The following is a 22,082-nucleotide window of genomic DNA, read 5'->3' on the forward strand; positions in this document are numbered from 1 at the left end:
TGGGATGATTCTGAGGAGCTGAGTCTTAGCTTAGGGAAATGGTTAGGAAGCAGAGCACTCCAGGACAAGAAGCCGCCTTTTATGAGCAAATGAACACCTGCTGGTCCAGATCCAGAGATTACGGTAACCAGGCCAGAATAGCGGGTGGGAGTCAGGAGGGTCAAGGGGCTCCCGGATTCTCAGACTGTGGCTGAGTGAATGCCTGGGTGCCCGTCCTTGTCCAACTCCAAGGCATTTTGCAAGGGCTGTTGAGTAATTATTGAGAACATGCTAAGCGCTCAAAAAATACCATTGACTGATTGATTGATTGATTGATTGATTGAAGAGGGATAAAGTTCCGTGGCTTAGACTCAAAAACTCTGCTTCCTGCTTATGTTCCGATACAGATAACTCTTATGTTCTGCAAGAGTTCTTAGTAGGGAAAGAAACACCAATGGTAATGGTTTGTGCTCATCTCCGTAATGGTTTCTATTATCATAATGCCATTCCCCACCGGGCCGCAGCAGGAACGTGGCCTTGGGCTCGGTTATTTTCCTCGTTGGTGGCATCTGAAGGGCAGGGGGCAAACCTTCATTTTCTATTCATGCAGATGTTTCCCCCGGCTGACTAGGTTCCTAGGGGCAGCGCTGGCCAGTTTATCCAAAACCTCGATGCGTGGAGCCAAAGGGATCTGGGGCCCCAAACACAGTACAGCGGCATTAGCACATTTGGCAATTTATTTCTCACAGCTCCAGAGTGTGAGGCAATTACACACCCAAGCAGACAATGGAAATTTCATGCTGCCTACGTATGTAAACAGATTTCACATTCCCAGCCACATGCTCTCTGAAGCGCTATACTTCATGGGTTGGAGCTGATTGTGTTATGTACCATTAGAACTGTATAGTTTTCTATCTGATGGCCTCCAAACCAGCCAAGTAAGTTGGACCCCAAGTTACCAAACAAACTAAATGCAGAAGAAAAGAGAAAACCCTTAGGCTGAGGGAAAAAGTGGAGAGAGTGATGGAAAAAGTCAAAGCAAAGATTCAGACTCTTTAAAGCTTTGAATAATGGTGCCCAGCTCACCAGTGGTTGGCTTTCTGAGGATTTCTACACCGATGCCCAATTGGCCATCCCTTCACCCTCTCTCCAAGAGCAGTCTGGCTGCCAGCGCCAATCTTCTTGGTAGGGCTTCCTTCTGCTCTCTGCAGAGCTTCAGAAAGTCAGTGCCTTCTCCCCTGAAATGCCGCATCCTTGGAGACAGGAAGTACAATGCAGTTCCTTGAAGGCCTTGAGGAAATATATACGAAGAACTCTTGGCAACATGGGGTTTTCGGGTCTCAACTTCCCCCACCCCCGATGGCCCTGTACCCTTCAGGCTTTAGGTTAGTGTTTCCTTGATAATGCTAAGTGCTGTATGCTTATGCTGTGATGCTCCTAGTACAGTGCTCTGCACATAGTAAGCACTCAATAAATACAATTGAATGAATAAATAAATGCTCCAGTGCACCCCAGAAGGACTGGGATGGGGCACTGATGCTATTTCATAGTTTGGGAATGGCAGTTCTGGGAAAGTTGGAAACTAAAGCAAAAGTCGAGGTGCCCTAACCCTTACCTGAGAGCCCCCACCCATCTGGCAAGGAAGAAACGTGTGAAGTCTTGGGATCTTAGTCATGGTCCCTTTCCTTGGGAGAAAGGTTTATTATATAGGGGTGGGAAACAGGCGAGGAGGATGACATAAAAAATACAAGAGGTTAATTCATACAACATGACAGTCAGAGGCTCGAGTCATTGCTAATTCAGCACTGCCAATGCCCAGTTTCCCAAGGAACCAGCTTGCCACTGGTACCCCAGGCCCCAACTGGCCCCCACAAGCTCCCATGGATAGCCATGGTCAGGCATGGGCCCCCACACATAGCCACTGACCCGAAAGGGCCTCCCACAAGTAGCATAGAGATCTTTAGAGATCTTTAGGTAGCCACTGATTCACCCACGGGTTATAGACAGCTCCCTGCATTGTGGTTGGGATGGTCAAGGAAAGCCTCAGTAAAACCTAATTCCTCAATGTTTTCTGCAGTTTTGAACTCTTTATTTTGTCTCCCTCCTTTCCTGCCCCTCAATGTTTTGTTATTAACAAATAGCCAGAAGTCATTATTTATTGGTCATCTGATCAGAAGTATTAATTAAACATGTGATCACCACCAAAGTTTATGTGCCAAGTATGGGAAGCAGAGTGACCTAGTGGATAAAGCATAGGCCTGGGAGCCATAGGACCCGGTTTCTAATCCCAGCTCCAGCACCTGCCCTCTGTGTGACCCTGGAAAAGTCACTTCACTTCTTGGTGCCTCAGTTCCCTCATCTACAAAATGGGGATTCAGTCCCTGTTCTCCCTCCTACTTGGGCTGTGAGCCCTTTGTGGGGCAGGGACTGTATCTGGCCTGAACCTACCCCAGTGCTTAGAATAATGCTTGACACATAGTAAAGTGCTTAACAAATACCTTAAAAAAGGTTGTTCCATTGTGCAGAATGCTATACTGGGCTTAAGAAGAATTAAATCTGTAAACCCCAACCTCAAGAAGCCTGTTAAGGTATAAGCTCCCTGTGGACAAGGAATGTAGACTTTGTTGCTGGCACACAATCAGCAAGCACTGTTGCTAGGAAGAGGACCAGCAGGGACAATAAGCAGATCCACATCAGGATTTAAATGGCAACAATTAGGAAGTGCTGGCTGGCCAGGTCAATCGGAGCAGTATATTCAACCATCCCTCTCCTGCTCTGGCCACTCCTCCTCAGGCCAACTCCTTCCTGACCCTCTCAGGGCACCTGGGGTTTCCCCCAGAGCCCTTCTAGCTCAAAGGTTCCCGAGTGCTAGGACCCTGAGCATGTCCAGAGAAGAGCCTCTGCTTAGACCCCGGCAGAGCCTCAGGACAAGGGGATCCTCAGGGCCAGACAGCTAGGGAGTGGGGAGCAGGGGGAAATGAGAGGAGGTCTCCAGAGTGTGAATGACCCAGACAGATCTGAAGGGCCATCTGCCCGTGTACCAGAGGGGAGTCCTTAGAAGCAGCATGGCCTAGTGGAATGAACATGGGCTTGGGAGTCAGAGGACCTGGGTTCTAATCCCAGCTCTGCCACGTACTTGCTGTGAGACCTTGGCCAAGTAGCTTCATTTCTGTGCCTCAGTTCCCTCATCTGCAAAATGGGGATTCAACACCTGTGCTCCCTCCTATCTAGACTGTGAGCCCCTTGTGGTACCACATTATCTTGTATCCACCCCAGTGCTTAGTACAGTCCTTGGCACATAGGCAGCACTTAAAAAATACCACAATTATTAGAAAGCACCACAGGAGGGCTTTCCAGAACCATCTGGCAACAACATGGCAATTAGGGCAAGCCCAGATGGAGGATGCCTTGCAAGGACAAGGTATGTTTCCATTCATACTCCAGCTGGGATTCGACTGCCACTGTATCTGCCACTGTATCCATTGTGGGAGTCCCCGAGGCCCCCACATTGAGCTGGTCTTCAAATAGACCAGAGCTCGGTCAATCGACCCCTGTGTTCTGACCCATTATTTCAGGGAATGTGTGTGGAGGCTATAAACAACACCTGTTTCACAGTAGCTTCACATGGCCTGCCGGTTGCATTCATCTTTTTAAGAGTCCAGATTGGGTAGTAAAGTTTTATGATATATGCAAGGGTTTCCCCAGAGGGAAAGAGTAGCCACATTGATAAATAACATGTGAGCAGTGGGAGTCGTTTGCCCTCTCTTGCGCCTGTTTCTGCTCCAGTTAAGCAGAGGGCTTTGGAGTGGGAAGTTTCTGCCGTTTAACCTACCTTGTTAAGTGCAGAGTTACGTTCTGGAATATTTGAGTCCATCTTCTGTGACAAGGAGATGTCATGGGGAGCAATGGTTCTAATGTTTTGATCACAGTTGGGCAAGGCAGGATGTCAGGATACTGCAAACTAGCGCTTCTGGGCACTGAGGGAGAGCGAGAGCATCTAGAGGACAGCAGAAGCCCAGAAGTCCTTTCCCTGCCCATTGGATGCTAAAGTTCACTGACATTTCCCAACCCCGTGCCACCTTCCCAACTGCAGTGCAATCCAGGGCGCTGCTGGAGCACTCGGGGGGTCTGCAGGCTGCCCACCTGAAGCCCCCTACCCCTCGCCAGGAATGGAAAGCCAAGAGAAGCTTAAACACTCTCATCCTCGGATCCTGCGAGGAGATGGGTCTGATTCTGGAGCAGCTGATCCCACCTCTACTTTGTTGGTTTTAGAGCGTGGAGGGAGGGGTGAATTAGTGATTTTCCTGCCCATTCGCTCTCTTCCTATGTCGTAGGGATGTTTTGAGGATCAAAAGAGATTGTCGGGATGAAAGTGTGTACTGGAGCAAGTACTGTACGTGTTCAAGCCTGAGGAACCACTTCTAGAAGAATAGGTTTTCCATACAAGGCCCGTACAATCCATACATATACCTGAGAAAAGCCTAGTGAGAATGAAACTTCATAGACCTGCAGAAATGGTTTCTCCTCTAAAGGGTTCCTGGCTCCAGTTACTCTCCCTACACAAGTTCCTCCCCCAACAGGTTCCCCCATCGGGTCTCTCCCCACACTTTTCTCTCAGGTAATTCGTAAATGAAACCTGTGATGTTCACCCTGAGTAGCAGTGGACCCCACCTCCCTGTCTCTGACTTTACTGTGCATATTTTTAAAGCTCAGTGTTCTCATAATCTGGAATCTATGGTAACATGTCTCCAGTCTAGAAACTAGACATCTGACCACCCACAGGGCACCTGGGTACTGTTGCAGGGTCTGGGAGGGCAGTGGCAGGCACCAAAATCCCCAATCTTATTCTCAGCAGTGTCTGTCAGGAATGGGGGACAGGCATCCCCTGCCTCCCTCCTCCCCCCGGGTCCCAACCCAGCCTCCTCTACTGGGCAAGGTAGTAAAGGCCAGAGGCCTAGTTATATCCACCTCCATGGCAACGGTGCCAGGGCCGGTGCCAGAAACATCCAGCTAATGCAATCGCCTAGTGGGGGAGAGTGGATGTCAGGGAGCCACCCGTCTTGTGGGTCGGACAGAGAGGAGGGGGCAGAGGGGTTACAGGTTTAGAATCTTTTTTATGACTATATGGGAGAGGCTTGGAGTTTAAAGAAAGGATGCCTGGCTTGAATTTGGATGGATGGTTGAGTGGATGGATGGTCAGACCTTGGCATGAGTGGGTACAAGTCTGTTGAATGTTTGATGGGAAGTAGAAGAAATGAGTTGCTTCAAAGAGCAGTTGAGGTGAGAGGGAGAGTACTTTAGCTTGGAAAATGGGATTCTCCAGAATGAAGAGCCAATGATCAAGTGTCCCCCATCACCCTGTACTCATTCCAAGCTTTCCACAAGTTTTTTGAGGCATCAACCAACGCTTGGAATAGGGGTAAGAATGGCCAGACTGGTCTATAATGATTGCTGTCAACCAATCAGTCAATCCACAGTATTTATTGAGTGCTCACTGTGTGCAGAGAACTGTACTAAGCAAATGAGAGCATACAATAAAACAAAGTTGGTGAACACATTTCCTGCTCAAATGAGCTTATAGTTTAGTGAGGGAGACAGACATTAATATAAACAAATTGAATTACGGCTACATATATAAGTGCTATGGGGGAGCAGAGAGGCAGCCTGCCATCACTCACACGGGAGGCCAACTCCATTCAGCTAGGACACTGCACAGCGCCCTTGGGTAGAGTACAGAGTCTATGGGATGAAACCCTGGAAGACACAGACCCTGACCTCAAGGACAGCTGGCGTCTAGTGGGGAGACAGACACTAAAATTATGTACCGGAAAAAAAAAGTGAGAGTGGACAAATGAATGTGAGTGTCAGTGCTTAATAACAGGGTAAGATGATATATACAGAAGTGCCATAGGTGGGTATGAGTGCATGAGTAGATAGTTGGGCTGAGGCGCTAAGGTTGGTTGCAGGGGATATGCCCTGGGGAGAAGAAATGTTCATATGGGAGGGCCTCCTGGAGGAGGTGGGATTTCAGAAGGGTTTTGAAAATGTCCATCTCTGTCCCCTAATAATAATGGTATTTGTTAAGCACTATGTGTCCAGTACTGTTCTAAGAGCTGGGGTAGTTACGAGATATTTAGCCAAAATCCTTATGGATCCCTTACTCGATACCCTCTCCTAACCCCAGCCCCACACTATCCTCTACACTCCTGTTGCACTCCCTCACTTTCCTTCCTCCTTGTAATGCTCTATTTTTGCTTGCATCCACTGTCCTACGTCTTACCTGTCAAGACCTGGTTTACAGCCAGCATGGCAGGAATGCCCTTTGCCCAAGGCTGGCACTGAATAGCAGTGTTCCCAAGGGAATTTGCCTTTATGCCTCCAGGATAACATCTAGAAGCTGCATTTACCATGCCCTCCTCCAAGTCCCAACCACAGAAACCAAAGAGCCTCTCTCAACACTGGGAACCCCATGTGGAACAGGGACTGTGTCCAATCTGATTAGCTTGTATCTACCCCAGCGCTTAGCACAGTGCCTGGCAGGTGGTAAGTGCTTAAATACCATAATTACTATGTTTAGGTGAACGGGCACTTTAGTTCTCACCATCCTACAAGGACTGTTTTGAAAAGCATGCAGGGTTTTTTTGTTGTTGTTTTTTAAGTGGGAATGCCCCAGAATTATATTGGGTCATTGATGTGTGTGTGCACTCGCGTGCAGGTGCACTCATGCGTATGGTAACGGGTGAAGACGGGGTGGGGTATTGGGTTTCTTTGCACTATGTGTGTGCTTTCCATTTGTGAAGCTGGGTGACAGATCCGGAGCAAGTGGCCGGTGGCTGGAATTTATCTGCCTGTCAAGAAGGCACAGGCGATCTCCATGGTGTGAGAAAGGAAGGCCCACCTGAGCAAACGGAGCTTCCCCCTTCCACCCCGGACACAGACTGGCCAAGAGATTGGGGAGAGAGGGGTCATGATTCCCATCCTCTTCAGGCCTGGATGTGGGGCTGAGCAGGTTCTATGAGAGACTAAGCCTCCACGGGCCTCAGTGTCACTGGGCGCAGGGGTGGGTGGTGATTGTTTAGCTTGTTTTGTTTTGAAATGAGGGAATTACATGTGAGTAGAACAGATGCATTTTTTAAAATCAGAAATATTGAAGATTCTTCCAGGACCCTGGTGAGGATGTATGCTTTTAGTGAGTCAGTGGACGGAGACACCCAATGTGATGGCTAGTCATGTGAAGGCCTTATAGAGTATGGGTTTTACCATGTCCTGAGACCCCCTTCATGATGACTACTCCTGCCACCCTCAGGGAAGACCATCCCTGATAGGTTTTAGATAGAACAGAGTCCATTTTAAAGGACCAGCAAATCTCAAGAGCCCTAAAACGCAGAGGAACTAGCCCTATAACCCATTGCTTGCTCAGGTATTCAAAAGGTACCTTTAGTCTCATCCTGGGTCCACTGGAACCAGCCCTGGTGGGCTAGCCCAGACTCTCCCAATTCTCATCTGGCCCGTCTGGAGCCACCCTTGGCAGTTCAGCCCTGCTCAGGGAGGCAACTTTTCAGCAAAGCACAGCACTGATACCAGGAAGAGTCGCTTCCCCACATATCCAGCCACCAGACGAGAGTCAAGCGGCTGGCCGGATCCTCGGAGGCCGCTCTCAGGCTTCCAGAGGACCAGAGGCCTTGGCTCCAGCCACTCCTTGTTTCACTCCAGTGCCTACCGCCAAAGTCCAACCCCAAGGAAGATGCCACCTCCCGATGGCACTTGGGAGGTGTCCTATGGCAGCCCCGGCCGCCATCTCTGACCCCTGCCTGCCCACTTCCCTGCCGAAAGGAGAACGGGAAGTGCTGTGGTCCCTCTGCGGAGGCATACCCGGCCTCTATTTCTCTCCCTGAGGTCTACGCGCTCCAGCAAGGAGCTCACGGCTACTGCCTGGGCCCCAGCCAGCCACCGCAGCAGCCAGATCTACCTGCTGCCATGTCCTGGGGGGCTTGCACAAGCAGCTCATCCTTTTCCCATCCACGAGGGGGACAACTTCCACCTGGCTGGCGGGGAGCCGGAGCTCATTGTTTGAAGGCAGTATATGAGGGACTATGCGTCATTATCCGGCAGCCATAAGGGAGCGAGACCACTCAGCTGGGGAGGCCGGGGAAGAGGGAACCTTTAGGGAGTGAGCGAGGCAAGAGCGGAACCGAGTGCGAGGGTCACCCAAACGAGTGCTTTAATGAATGTGCTGCTGCCACACCTCCTCTCCCCTGCTTCCCCTTGCTGGGCTCTCACTCCCAAGCAGACAATGATGCAGATGAGGAGGAAGATGCTGCTGCAGGCAGCAGCAGAGCTAAAGGCTTCCATTCATGCCTCCATTTAGACCTCAGCTCTCTTAATTAGCAGTGCAGGTCCAAGAACCGGTCCTTCTAAATACGGCAATTTAACCAAATATTTTCTTACTGCATCTGATCCAAGTATTCACTGTTCTTGCTAGATCACTCTCCTCTCTGAGCTTTATTTCAAAGTAGAGGGGAAATCCATTTCTCCCCAATGGTATTGGCATGCAGACCATAATTATGCAAATCTCTCTTCTGAAGGCCTGGCTATTGAAATGACAATAGAGACCATTATTGAGTGATTGCTCAAGCATGCTAAAAAGTTCACTCAAATATGTTTGTCATGTGATCTTGTAAATGCAATGGAGTAACTTGAACCCCCTGAAATGTTATGGTTTTGACGATGACACCCCATTGAGTTTGCATGTTCAGCCCAAGCTATGTAAAGAAAACCCAAATTCCACGCTTTGCTATCCAAAAGGCATTCTGCATATTTAGATAACCTTCTTAATGATGATGATGTTGTAACTAGATTCCCGTGTGTTTGAATGCTCTGAGCTGTTGTGCTTTTAGCTTTGTGCTTCCATTCTGTGCCCATCCCTAAATAGGCCGTTATATTTCCCTTCAGGCTAGAGATGAAGATGGACATGCTGAAACTTTCCCCCCGCAGCACTATGCTAAGGAAACTCCAAGGCTTGCCTTCAAGAATAACTGCGAACTACTTGTAAGAATAACATACTTACAACAAGTCTAGAATGTTACTTTAGCACAGTGAACACCGTTTGTGAAAGGGTTTGTTCATGATTACATCGTTGATGAAATATTATTCTAGTCTTTTGTTTACAGTTCTAAATGTATCACTAAGTATAAGATCTCAAATTGTTTGCACATCTTTTATATCTGATTATCAAGCTTGAAGGGCCCAGTCTTACTAGCTTGTTTTGCATACTAGATAATGAGACGCCATACGTTTAAGAAAGCCAATAGTGTATAGTCTCTGTCACTTTCTGTCTTTCTCTCTCTCTCTCTCTCTGTATATATGTATATATATATATTTACATATATATATATAAGTATATTCCTATCTTCACACATGTCTATACATGTCTATATGTCGCCTTACCAGAGATGCCCCCGCCCCCACCTCCAAACTGTTCCTTATTTTCCCAACTCTGCAACCCTTAAGTCTGCCAGGAGAGAGGGCCAAGCGGACATTCAGTGCACTCTCCTTTTAGAATTCCACTTATGCTCTGTGTGCTTGCCAAACGCCCCCAGGAACTTCCTTTCGTTTAGAGGCAAAAGGAGTGGAAGCTGGGGCTGCTGTTGCCTAGGCGTGAGGGAGAGGCTAGCCGAATGGCAGGGAGAGGGAGGGAGGGAGAGAAGGAAGGAGGGAAAGAAGGGAGGAAGGAAGGAATGAAGGAAGTGAGGGAGAAGTGGAAGAAATAAGGGAGGAAAGCAGGGGTCATTTGCCTCAGTTCATTTCAGCCTTTGCCATTAGACCAGATGAAAAGCAGGCAGCATTGCTAATTATATTTCTATTAAATGAATCTGTTGGCACCTAATGTTGTTGATTAGCTTTGGAAAATGAGGGCTGCACAATTAATTTTCTATTTACCTAAAACAGAGAATGAATTGTCAAACCCCACTTTGATGAATTCCAGTATATCTTCCTTTTTCTTTCAAATGTGTTCAGTATTTGTTCCAATTGAATGGGAATGTTGAACTAGAATGAGGATACTTTGAGGTAGTCTAATCCCTATTTTTTTTCTTTTTTGCCAAATTCAGGAAAACCCTAACCCATCTCATACAAAGGTGATAGCAAATTCCATTCAAAATAAGCCTTTGGACTTTGCTCAGACAGCAACTACTTCATACAAACCTAGTGTCCAAAGATTAGGAGGCGTGGGGAAAAGACAGTCCTTTTCAGTCCTAGCCCCAGTGACTGAGGTGTAAGAGAGGACCATCCTCAGTTATGATGTATCATGACTGGTCCTTGAGCAAAAACTGGTCAATTGATTACTTATTGAGGGCTTACTCTGAGTAGAGGACATATGGAGCACTTGGGAGAGTACAACAGAGCTAGTGGAAGTGATCCCTGCCTTCAAGGAGCTTGCAATCTAGTGGGCTAGATGGATGAATAAAAAGGTATATACAGAAGTGCCATGGGAGGTTGTGTATACTTATATGCTTTAGGTGGCACTGAAGTGGCAGGTGGAGGTTGGGTGGGGTAGGGGAGGAGGTGGTCCTTGGACAAATGGCTTCTTAAATTAATTGCAGTGAGGTTTTTCCTTCCTTCTGTGTCCAGTGAGGTGGATATGGAGCCAATGGGAACTTCAGGCCTCCTGCCTCACCCCTGATAGAGTAGATGTACCATTTGAGGGTGAAGCTATTTGCATCCACACCTGGTTCAAAGCCTATATCTCTGTGGTTGCCAGCAGGAGTCGGACATTGTCTGTGCTAGAGTTGGCTCTCTGTGTGCTTTTTGGAAAGAGTTTAGGCCTTATTTAAGGAAGTCACAGAAGTCATTTGACAGTTCTCTTTTTTCTTATGTTATTGGAGAAATGGATCGGTTTGAGTACTGGCTGACCAGCTTGTAGCGGAAGAGGTGAAGGATTATGACCACCTGAGCTGTCGTGAGTTAAAGGCTATGTTTAGTCAGGACCAGCTTGAGTGCAGTGTTGTGTGGTAGCCATTTGGGGGGATGGTGGCATTTGCTTAGTATTTGCGGTTGGCATATCTTGCCTAGATAAAAGGGGTAGGGGATTTGTGATGGGAGAGAGAAAACAAGAAATTATTTCTTGGTGTTGCCATGGTGGGAGACGTGCTCTTTTCCTGCTTGCTACCAAGCACCACAAATTTGGAATTTGAAAAGAAAGGGAAGTCGATTATTCTGGGAGAATAGGAAATGCTTTTGAGTGTGCTCGGTGATATTTACAGCCAGTTTTTCAAAGAGGTGGTCCAAGGTGGGTGGAAGTGCTGTCTCCACTCTTTCCAGTGGGGTCTGGATATAGAAAATGCGGGTGTTCTGGGGTGAGGAGTGGGGGTGCCGGTATAAGTGTAGGCCCAGCACTGAGGGAGTCTGGTGGTTAGTGCAGGGATGGGGAGTGCTGGACCGAGGCCTTCACTCACACAGGGAGTTCCCCCTTCCACGGCTGGGAGAGACTTCCCAAGCCAACCCTGGGCCAGTGGGCGCCACCTCTCAGCACTTTGGAACAGCTAATTTTAAAGCTGGAGAAATGGATGTAACCAAAAAGAGCCAATGTAGGTTTGCAAATGCCAGGTGTTGATCTTTCCATTGAACCCTAAAATGTGGCTCACCAGCTTCATGGCCAAGAGTCTTTGGGCAGTGACTCTCAGTAATTTTGAAAATCAAAATCTCCCAGCAACTGGCAGTGGATAAAAGTGGGGAACTTTTCCCCCATGTGCACATCCTTCCATCCCCACCACATACAACACCACCATTGTGCCCAGGTTGCTGGGCTCAGGCCTGTTACAGGGCATCAGACTTGGCCAAAAGGAAAATTTCTGGCTTTCAACCTCCCATGTTAGGGCCTGGGCCTAGGAAAGCCATGAAGAAGGGATGTCTGTGGATGGGAGTTAAGGTAACCTAAAAGAATAGAAGCCCTTTCTTTTCCCCAGACCCAAAGCCCTGCTCCGTCCTCTAAGGAGAGCCAGGATTCTCCTGGGCTTAGTCACCATGCTAGCCAGAGCGATTGAATGCAAGAGGATTTGAGGGCCCACTGGCTGCAGCACCCTCTGTTAAGCACTTTGGGAAAGTGCACTGAAAGCAAGATAGATATTCCCTGTCCAAAGGAGCTTGGAAACATTTTAATGTCTGCCTCCCCCTCGGAAGAGTATAAGCTTCCTGTTTTTTACTTCCCAGCACTTTGTAAGGTGCCTGCATCCATTAATAATAATAATAATGTAATGTAATAAACAATAATGTATTTGTTAAGCACTTATTATGTGTAGAGCACTGTTCTAAGTGCTGGGGTAGGTACAGGGTAATCGGGTTGTCCCACGTGAGGCCCACAGTTAATCCCCATTTTCCAGATGAGGTAACTGAGGCACAGAGAAGTGAAGTGACTTGCCCAAAGTCACACAGCTGACAAGTGGCAGAGCTGGGACTACTACTAATAAAAATGGCATTTGTTAAGTGCTTACTATGTGCAAAGCACTGTTCTAAGCGTGGGAGGGTATACAAGGTGATCAGGTTCTCCCAAGTGGGGCTCACAGTCTTAATCCCCATTTTACAGATGAGGTAACTGAGGCACAGAGAAGTGAAGTGGCTTGCCCAAAGTCATACAGCTGACAGGAGGCGGAGCCAGGATTTGAACCCATGACCTCTGACTCCCAAGCCCGTGCTCTTTCCACTGAGCCACGCTGCTTCTCGTACTATCACTGCTACCACTTACCCTACTGGCGTGGCCCCAAGCCCCAGGCTAGTGCTCTTTGAGAACCAGTAGCAGCAGGCAGTCTGAGCCTGTGGAGGCAGACGGAGAGCCACACTCCTGGGACGGTGAGTGGTTTAGGCAAGCTGTCATGGTACCTGGTGGAGGAGAGAGTTGGACTGGGCTGAACCTTTGTGGAAGCGAATGACAATCCAGACAGATAAGGCCCAAGCTCCAGCCTCTTGCAGCCCCCTGCCCTTCCAGTCTTCCTAGGAGGAGAGGGTACCCCCTTCTGGGCTGGAAACCATCACCGGTGCTAGGCTGGTCTGGGGTATGGGGCTTTGAGATAGACCTAAGATGAATAAGGAGAGGTACTGTCTGCCTGCTCACCGGTATAGAAGGTTAGTTATGTATTGCCGTAGTCATTATCATTCCCACTTCCGGAGAAGAGCATTGCTTAGTCTTGCCCAGGAGATCAGCTTCAGGAGTACCTGTAACTTGAAAGCCATTGGGTGGGCCAGGAATTTCTCCAATCTGGTTTCCTTTCAGCCCCACTGGAAGCAGGCTGGGACTCCACAGCCCCTCCTCCCCACCTCCCAGTGAGTTCAGACACTGTGTCACCTATGACTGCAGCATTGTCCAATCCAGCCACAGGGGGTGGGGTCTAAGAAGAATGGCCATCATGGAAGAGGGGCTGTGCCTCAATCAGCAGCCTAAGGGAGCTCATGGAAAAGCCTGCAGAGGACAATCATTTCCTTGGTCTGACAGATTTTTTAAATTTGGCATGTGGGTATAAAGGCCTCTAACTCAAGCGGTCGATCCAACAGAAGAAAGTCTGCATTCAATTCACTGCTCTTCTTTACCTCTACAGCCTACCTACATAGAATTAGAAAATCCAATAGTCCCTAAAATCTCCAAAATCCAGGAGCTCAAGGTGAGGATGAGTTTAAGGTTCAGATTCAATTACCACACCATGACTGATGTCAGTGTTAATGCAGTAGCACATTGGGTGTCAGTTTCCTTTAAGCCCCAGGTTCTCAGAAACATCACCAAAAGGTGTTCCACCTTAGAGCAAAAGGCCTGAGGCTCAAGGGTCCTGTAGAGGGACTCAGAGTGGGGAGTGCATTGGGCCATCCCAGCCCTTGAGCGCTCAGCCTCATTGGTTCATCGGACACCTTGTAAGTGGCCACATTAAGCCCGTTCCCAGAACTCTGAGGTGTGGAAACCCTTTCCTGGTCAAGTCAAACTGCTTTTAAAGATAAGGATAACTTTAACCCCACCACTGAGGAAATTTGGGGAGGATATCCTGCAGAAGGCAGCCCTTCTGCCTCTCAAAAGAACTGCCCCCCCCAAACCCCGGTCCCGCAAGGTCTAGCATGTGTGAGGGGTTGTGGTTTTAGTCATGGTTCTTGTTTCCAGCTTTGCAACCCTCTACTTCCACCTGTCTTTTCATATCTCAGCAGTATCTATCTGTCTGAAACTTTTCTTGCCCTTGGGCCCATTCATTCTGTCCTTTCCCTACCCCTCTTTGCCTCCTATTCTTGCTCCAATTTCTTTTCACCTTGGGTGTGTTGCCTTTCTTTCCTGCCTCTCCATTCCCCTCCCTCCCCCTCCCGCCCTCAGCAATCTCTGAAGTCACCCTCTCAGTTTCCCTCAATTCAGAGGAGTTTGAAAGGTCAGGGGCTGGAGGGGTTCTGGGCTCCCCGATCTGATATTTTCCAGAGCCACTTTGCCCTCACCATCCCATGGAAAGACTGTGCTTTCCTACCTTTGCAGCACCTAATGCCATTGGCCATTTGAGGTGGGTTGGAAGAAGGAGCGTTTGCTCACGACCCTCTCCACTGCCTCATCTTCACGTCAGGATAACAACTGCAAATTGGGGTCTGAGCTCCCTTTCAGGATGGTGGCAAGTGGCACTGTAATCAAATTCCCAAGATGTTGCCCAGTTCCGTGCGCTGGCGGTTTCTCTGGACAGGGTATCTTCCCCATTTGTATTTCAGCGTTTCTGTAATAAGAGAACCAAGGACTTTACATCAGCCTTGCAAATAACCACATGTCAACTCACCCAGGTGAGTTTATTTCCCACTGGGGGCATGGTGGGGTTGGGAGGAGGCAGGGGGTGGGGGTGGGGAGGGAGGAAGATCCTGATGAAATTCCCTTGGCATCTATACATTTTCCAGGACCATTTTTGCATTTGTGCTGATTGCCAGGTTGCTTTAGAGCTCCAATACTAAGCTCTCGGGGTGTGTTAGGAGCTCAGGTGAATCTTTCAGGAGGTGTGACTGATAAAAAAACAAATTCCTTTTTAAAAGAGATCATTTGTGCTTTAGCACAGGTTAGTGGCAAATGTTCCTAATCCTTGGAAGGGTCTTACAGGAACTTATAGGATGGTATATTAGCTATATGGGTCTTATAAATAATATAATCCCCTCTAGGCTTTAAGCTCCGAGTCTTCTGAATCTACTGTATGGTACTCCCCCAAGTGCTTAGTTCAGTGCTCTGCACAACAGTAAATACCATCAACTGATTGATTGATAATAGGACCCTTTGGTGTCAGCGACAAGCGTGTGGGAGGCCCAGGCGAACAGAGCTAGATGTAAATCTCCACTGCTGCTCCTGGACCCTCCCAAGCACTTAGCCTAGAGTTCCACCATCACTGGGTGCTCAGTAGCTAGAAGGGTCCCAAACACTCTGAATTTAAAAGGAGTCAGACCAGTGTGGAGGCCACCTGAGGTACAAGGGTTAGGGCTTGATCCATCGGGAAATAATAGAAACTGGCAGTACAGATCCAGACTGGAGCTCCTGGTCCCATTTAGTCTAATCTTTACTAAAGGATTAGAATTACCTTTCTGCTCCTGGTGATGGATCAGCCACCAGGTGCAAGGCTTGGTCAGACCAGTTGGCTGTAGTGAGCTTCCCAAGCCCAGGTAAAAGCCATCCACTCATGGACTCTGCCTGGCCTCCTCATTCAATTCGTTAACCAGAGCCGCATCCCTGTCCTTGTCCTACACCTATCAGTGTCAGCAACGGACGACTCTGAAAGTACAATTTGCACATAAGCAAATCCATCCAGTGTCAAATGTGTGGAAGCAATTAATTCAGGAAGTGTTGGGCCTGCCCTCTTTTGAACAGTAACTCAATTGAAGGGTGCTAAATTAAGCCACAAAGCCCAGCTGGAGGAAACATGAGGAAACCCAGTTTGTTCTAAGAGGAATGGCTGGGGTTGAGCATTCCCTTTGCAGAAGCAAATCAGGGAAATGGGATCCAAAGGTCAATTTTCTTAAACGTTGAAGCCTCTGAAAAAAAAAAAAAGATTTTTTTTCCCATTGGGGCAGAAGCCACAGGGGATGATTGCCCCTAGGAATAGTTTAGAGGATGCATTGGTCTTCTGGACAGTGGCAGCTAGACATGGTCCTGCTTGCAATATACTGCTCCTCTCCCCCGTTCCTCCTCATCCTCCTCGTCTTGGTTGGGATCCCATGGGCCTCCAGCCTTAGGGAAGGAGTGGGACCCTCCCAGCCCAGAAACTGTTCCAGGCTGCCCACGCATCCTCCCTCCCCATCCAGACCCAGCACCGGCCTTGCCTCCACACAATTTTTATGTGAGTCCTCTTGCAGTGGGGTGGGGCGAAGCTTGGCAAGACAAACCTTTTCCTGCTGGATTTCTCTGGACTCCAGGTGGGAATGATGCCCCAGGCCCAGAGCCTTTTGTTCACAGCAACCTGAGGGAACATGTCACCCAAGCTCAGGGCTTGGAAGGGCTCGCGAGTCTGTTGTCCAACCAGAAGGGGGCCGTCTAGGACCCCTGGAGGTCTTGGTTAGAACCCGTCAGTCAATGTGGGGTTCAGAGACAGTTTTCCTTAGTGTGGTTTTGCAAGGACACCACCCTTGCCCACACTCTAGGACAATTGGGTGTTTTTCTTCTTTGCCATTCTTAGGCATGTAGCCTCATCAGACACCAACTTGTCCTTCTGTCCTTGCTTCCTTCCTCTTTTTCACTTGCACTTCCGGTTGCCATCCTTCCCACCCATCACTCTTAGTCTCCCTTCTTCCTTAAAGAGATGCTTTCAGCTGCCTGGATGCTCTCTCCCTGAACCCCGTGCGGGCTGACCGCACAACTGTTCCTTCTACATCAAGACAGGCTTGAGTTGGGGATAGACATTGCCTGGCTCCCCAGACAGAGTACCAGAAGAAATGTGTAGACCTTGCATCATGGTAGAACCCAGTGTGTACTTTCCATGCCTGCTCCTCTGGCTTCCAGCTTCCGTGGTTGCCAACAAGACATGTCCCCCTTCAGCTCACTTTTCTAGTCCCCGCATCCTGAGGACCTCTCTCCTTCCAGAGTGTTCACCATCACCATTCAGGAAGCACCAGGGGAGATACCTTCTCCAAGACTTCCCACCCCATTCCTTCTTGTGGTCACTTTCTTCTTGTGAAGAAGGCTCCAGACAGCCTTGTTTGTGGGTCCCCATGTGGCAGAGCTCTGCTGCTCCAGACCTGGAGGCAGGCAGACCATTGAGTGGGGAGGGAGCCACCTGCCATCCGTGTTCTGGGCTCCCTTTAGTGTCTGCTGGTGCTATGTTTGGGCATTGCACAAACATCCCAGTTCGGAACAGTCCCCCTGGAGGGCCACAGACCCTCTGTGCACCAGTACTGTGCACGCAGAGCAACTGAGGAGGAGTGAAGAGTTGGACAGTGATCCAGTAAATTTGTAATGCAGTCAAGTCACTTTGAATAATTCAGACTGATTTTTCATCAGAAGCAGGTTTTATTTGTCCTGTATTGTATAGATAATTATCCCAACTCTCCACTTCTGATAATGTTTGCCAGAGATATCCAGGCCCAAGGTCGTGGAGGTAGGGAACAAGGCCGATTTGGGGCACTGGATCTTGATCTATTTTAGTTATGAATGGCAATACTAATATCTACTCAAGTCAATTTTATATAATAGATCCAGCCTTTGCTTACTGTTGACTGGCTGAACTGAAATAATGGAAAACGTACACTGCAAAGACAAACTAGGAGCTTCAAGTTGGAAGCCTAGTTGAAAGCGCTGGAAGGAATTTGTGGGGGAGGATGGTTTGGATTCTGTCACTGGAACATCCAGCAACAAATCAATGCCAAGGAAACGATGGCCCCAGGCCACACCTTGGTGGCCAAGGAGAGGAGGTTCTCCCAAGGCACCAGTCACACTGCCATATGGTCCATGCCCCATCCTGCCAACCAATTCAGGGGTCAGCCACCACCTCTCCCCATTGGAGGTGGGCCACTTCAGGTGTGGTATTTGTTAAGCACTTATGTGCCAGGCACTTTACTAAGCGCTGGGGTGAATAGAAGCAAATCGGGTTAGGCACAGTCTCTTTCCCACATGGGGCTCACAGTAATAATCCCCATTTTACCAATGAAGTAACTGAGGCACAGAGAAGTGAAGTGACTTGCCCAAGATCACACAGCAGGCAAGTGGTGGAGCGGGGATTAGAACCCAGATCCTTCTGATTTCCAGGCCTGAGCTTTCTACCCTCTAGGCCACACTGCCTGTCAGCGTGGTGAGAAGAAGCAGGGGACTTCTCAGGGTGGTTATGTATTGTTTGTTTGCCATTCCTGGGGCAGACAGCAGGCTGCCAGCCCTCCCTTCCCCTCTCCACCTGCCTCCCCCGGCACTCTGGTACGTATCCTCTCCGGCTGGCAGAAGGCATCCATAAGCTGTGGTGCAATGGATGGTGCTGATTCAACCAATCTTTGGGTAAATCATGTTAGAAGCCAGCTCCAGGCTTCCGGAAGATACAGAACGAAGAGAAACCTTGAATTTCATTCTAGAAGTTGATACCAATAATTATTTAAAATTTAATGAAATTCACTACTGACATAGTTGCTTTTGAGTAGTTCATTTACCTTACTAAAGAGAAGCAAGGATGCAGTCATTTAGTGAGCAGAAGAAGCCCTGGCCTACATCTGCCAACACTCTTTTTTCAATTAATCAATTATAGTCCAATGGTGTGTAATTACACATTAAGAAAGTTATTGGCTATCCCAGCAGGCCAGTCCCAAGGGATTCATAAATACACTAATATAACACACCTGTAATGACCTGCTCTCAGATCTGCAAATTACTCTCCTTTTCTACCTGCTAAATGAAAATGAGAGCAATGACCATTAACTTTTGGAGTCACATTTAGTGAGAGAGAAAAAGAGAGAGAGAGAGAAGTGTCCTCCACCATCCCTGAGGATTCCCAGAATGAATCCACCTTTCTTGCTCAGAGATTGTAGCAGCACCAGGTTTCTCATGCATATCCTGATCAGGCCCTCCCAGCCTCCTGTGGAGTCGGGGTCTGCAGCAGGCAAGTTCACGCTGTCCTTCCTCAGCTCCAGCAGAGAGAAACGGGGGAGCAGAAAACCTTGTCATGCCTTCCAGGTCAGCTTGGTGAAGGCCCATTCAAACCAAACTCTGGAACTGATCCTCAAGTCTCAGCAGAACAATGAGGTTCTTAAGGGAAGGAAGGAAATCAATTATCCAATGGTATTTATTGAGCATCTACTTTGTGCAGAGAGAAAAACCCACACTATGGCTCAAACAAGACCCAAGTATACATACACTCATACACACCTCACACATGTGCACCACACACACACACACACACACACACACACACACACACACACACGCTACCCACCTGGCAGCCCTTGGAGAAAGCACAATTGATGACATTAGTGGGTCTGTAGCTTTGGTTTGTTCAAGAAATATACAGTATTCCATTGCATCCTTTTTGCAAACCAAAGAACCTCCTAATTCCGACATTTAAGCGCAACTCCCGGCTGAGGGAGTTGTCCAAAGTGAACTTGTGATAGCCACATCAGTCAGACCTCAGAAAATTTTGCTGATGTTTGAGGAAGTATCATCTCCCTTGGAGTCAGAGGTATCAGGAACTCTTCTACCAAACTTGTTTGTCCAAGTAAACTACCCCTCCCGGCAGGCTGCTGGCACGCTGGGAGAACGTGCATAGTATCTCTTCAGTCAGATTGACTGTGCACTGTAGACAGGTGGGTTGTTGTCATGTGAAATTGGCTTTTGGGGGAAGGGAGACTTTCCTCTCCTGTCCTGTCCCTCCCCCCGACATTCAGATACAATTTTTAGGGATGTTTGTACTGCATTTCACACACACACACACACACACACGCGCGCATACACACACAAACACCCCCCCCCCCCCATGTCCCCCCACCCTACCTTCCCTCTTGAGAAAAGCATTCACTTCAGTACATCTTCTGTGGACCCCATGGCCCTCGCCTCCTGTGCTCAACCCAGGCATGGGTCACTGCATCACATGGAACTGGCATCTGGGGTCCATCATCCCACCCATCCTTGCCACCCCTATGGGCCTGGGCCATTCTGCTGGTTAGAAGTCCACAAGGGCCCATTGAAAAGACTTCAGCTGTGTCCAGGTGGTTACTGGGAGGGAAAAGTGTTTTCCTAGAAAATCTAAGCAATGCTTCCAGGCTAACCAGCCCTTACCAGCCCTCAGAGCTCCACAAAGAGCATTCTTTCAGTTGTCTACTTTTTTTTAATTATTAAGCACTTACTGTGTGACAGGCACTGTACTAAGCACTGGGGTAGATGCATGATAATCAGGTTGGACACAGTCCCTCTCCCACCTGGGCTCAGTCTTAATCCCCATTTTACAGATGAGGTAACTGAGGCCCAGAGAAGTTAAGTGGCCTGCCCATGGTCACATAGAAGACAAGTGGCAGAGCCAGGATTAGACCCCAGGTCATCTGCCTCCTAGGCCCATTCTTTTTCCCCCAGGCCACACTGCTTTTACTTACCACCCCTTAATTACAGCCCTAGCAAACAGCCTCCACCTCCTGCCTGCCTGCCACCCCCCTCCCAGCCCCCAAATCAGTGGGAACAGTGCAGGAAAACCAGGTTGGGTTAAGATGATTCCTGAAACAGGATGGAATGTGGACTCACATGAGTGCAAGTCCACTGGGATGTAACCTTACCAGAAAGTAACGGGGCCATGCAATTGTTTGATCAGCTTTGAGGTTAGTCACAGCAGTATTCAATTTGGCTGTCAAATACTTGGTCACTATATTAGGGCTGATGGAAGCTTACTGCAGTAGAGCCACCTATGAAAGAAGCATCTGGTCTTTCAACAGCCAGCGTGCTGCCATTCAGGCTGACCCCAACCAAACATCTTTTTCGGGTTGAACTGCCTGGAGCTTACCTAAATCATCAGGGCTGGAGAGTACTGTGGGACAAAGGCAGGAGCTGAGGGGAAGTCTGCCTATTTTGACATCATGGGGGTAAACAGTCAAACAGTAGGTCCAAACACTATTCCACTTAGCTGCTCTTCTCTTTTGCATGACTAATTCAGAGCCATTTGTCCAAGGGCTCAAGGACTGTGAACACCTGCTGTTAAGCAGCATTATTCCATATCCGATCAACCCGTGTTCACTGGTCCCTCCCATGAGTAACCGATAGCAATGTTTGGGGCCCCCAAATTGGAGACTGAGGAGGTGAATGATCACTCTTGTGTGTTCGACCCTGGCCTTGCTGGGGCTTGAGAAGTTGAGTGCCTCTGGGTGCATGCGAAGGTTAGCAATGGGGGCACTGGGCTCCTAGGACCAGAAAGGGTCAGGGGGCAAACCAGGTTCCCCCATTTCATGGTACCTTCCAGATCCCTGTGGCCGTCTCCATGTCCACTCAAAGACTGAGCCTTTTGGGCTGTCCAAACAACCGGGGAATGAAGTTCCCTTTGGCTGGTTGCTCTCCCCTGGCCTCTGGCTGTGTCTGCAATCCAGGTGGCCCAGTTTGGTCCAGAGCTGGAGTGGGCAGAAGTGAGGTTCATTACTGGGGCAGAGGGTGGGACCTCAGATGAGAGAGGGAGGTGGGGAAAGAGAATTCTGTCCAGCTGTGTGCCCTGCCACGAACTGCCGTTCTCACAGCCGGGTGCCTGCAGCGTAGGTTCTGGCTTGTTTGAGGAATAAGCTAACCAGTTCCCCAGCTTGCCCATGTGGGACAGACCAGAAAATGATGCTTCCCCCTCTTCCTCTGGGAATTTGGTTGGAACTGTTTTGGGGTTTGACCTCCCGAACCTTGTCCCTTCTCCATCCGGCACTGATCTCACCAAGAAACGGTAGCAGCTGCAACCTCTTGGAGGTTTGCACAAGTTCCGATCACTGTTCAATCTGGATGTCAGTCTGTTTGATCGACATCGCAGTTTCCTATTGTGCTTCAAATGTGGCCAATTTTGCTTGTTCCCATTTCCTCCTACACTCAGAGATTGCCAGCTTTCCCTTAGGATTGCTGGGTTAGAAGGGGCAGGGATTGTGAGGGTGGGGTGGAGGCTGGAAGAAAGAGCAAACACTTTCACTGAGCAAACAGGCCAGAG

The 22,082-nt window shown here is 48.7% G+C and overlaps 1 protein-coding gene across 4 annotated transcripts in view; it reads left to right on the forward strand.

Moving 5' to 3' along the window:
• LOC100080783 (sine oculis binding protein homolog) overlaps nucleotides 1-22,082 on the forward strand; it is a 97,083-nt gene that overhangs the window by 49,134 nt on the left and 25,867 nt on the right. Inside the window, exons 5-6 of one of the 4 annotated variants that reach the window (XM_029046972.1) lie at nucleotides 8,932-9,027; nucleotides 14,695-14,763. The exons of 1 other annotated variant lie outside the window; for it this stretch is intronic. In XM_029046972.1, coding sequence (XP_028902805.1) covers nucleotides 8,932-9,027; nucleotides 14,695-14,763 — 165 coding nt within the window. The remainder of the gene's footprint in view (nucleotides 1-8,931; nucleotides 9,028-14,694; nucleotides 14,764-22,082) is intronic. 2 more of the 4 variants (XM_029046973.1, XM_029046974.1) reach the window with 2 other exon arrangements.

This window comes from Ornithorhynchus anatinus, chromosome 19 (assembly GCF_004115215.2).
Source record: "Ornithorhynchus anatinus isolate Pmale09 chromosome 19, mOrnAna1.pri.v4, whole genome shotgun sequence".
Lineage (NCBI taxonomy): Eukaryota > Metazoa > Chordata > Mammalia > Monotremata > Ornithorhynchidae > Ornithorhynchus > Ornithorhynchus anatinus.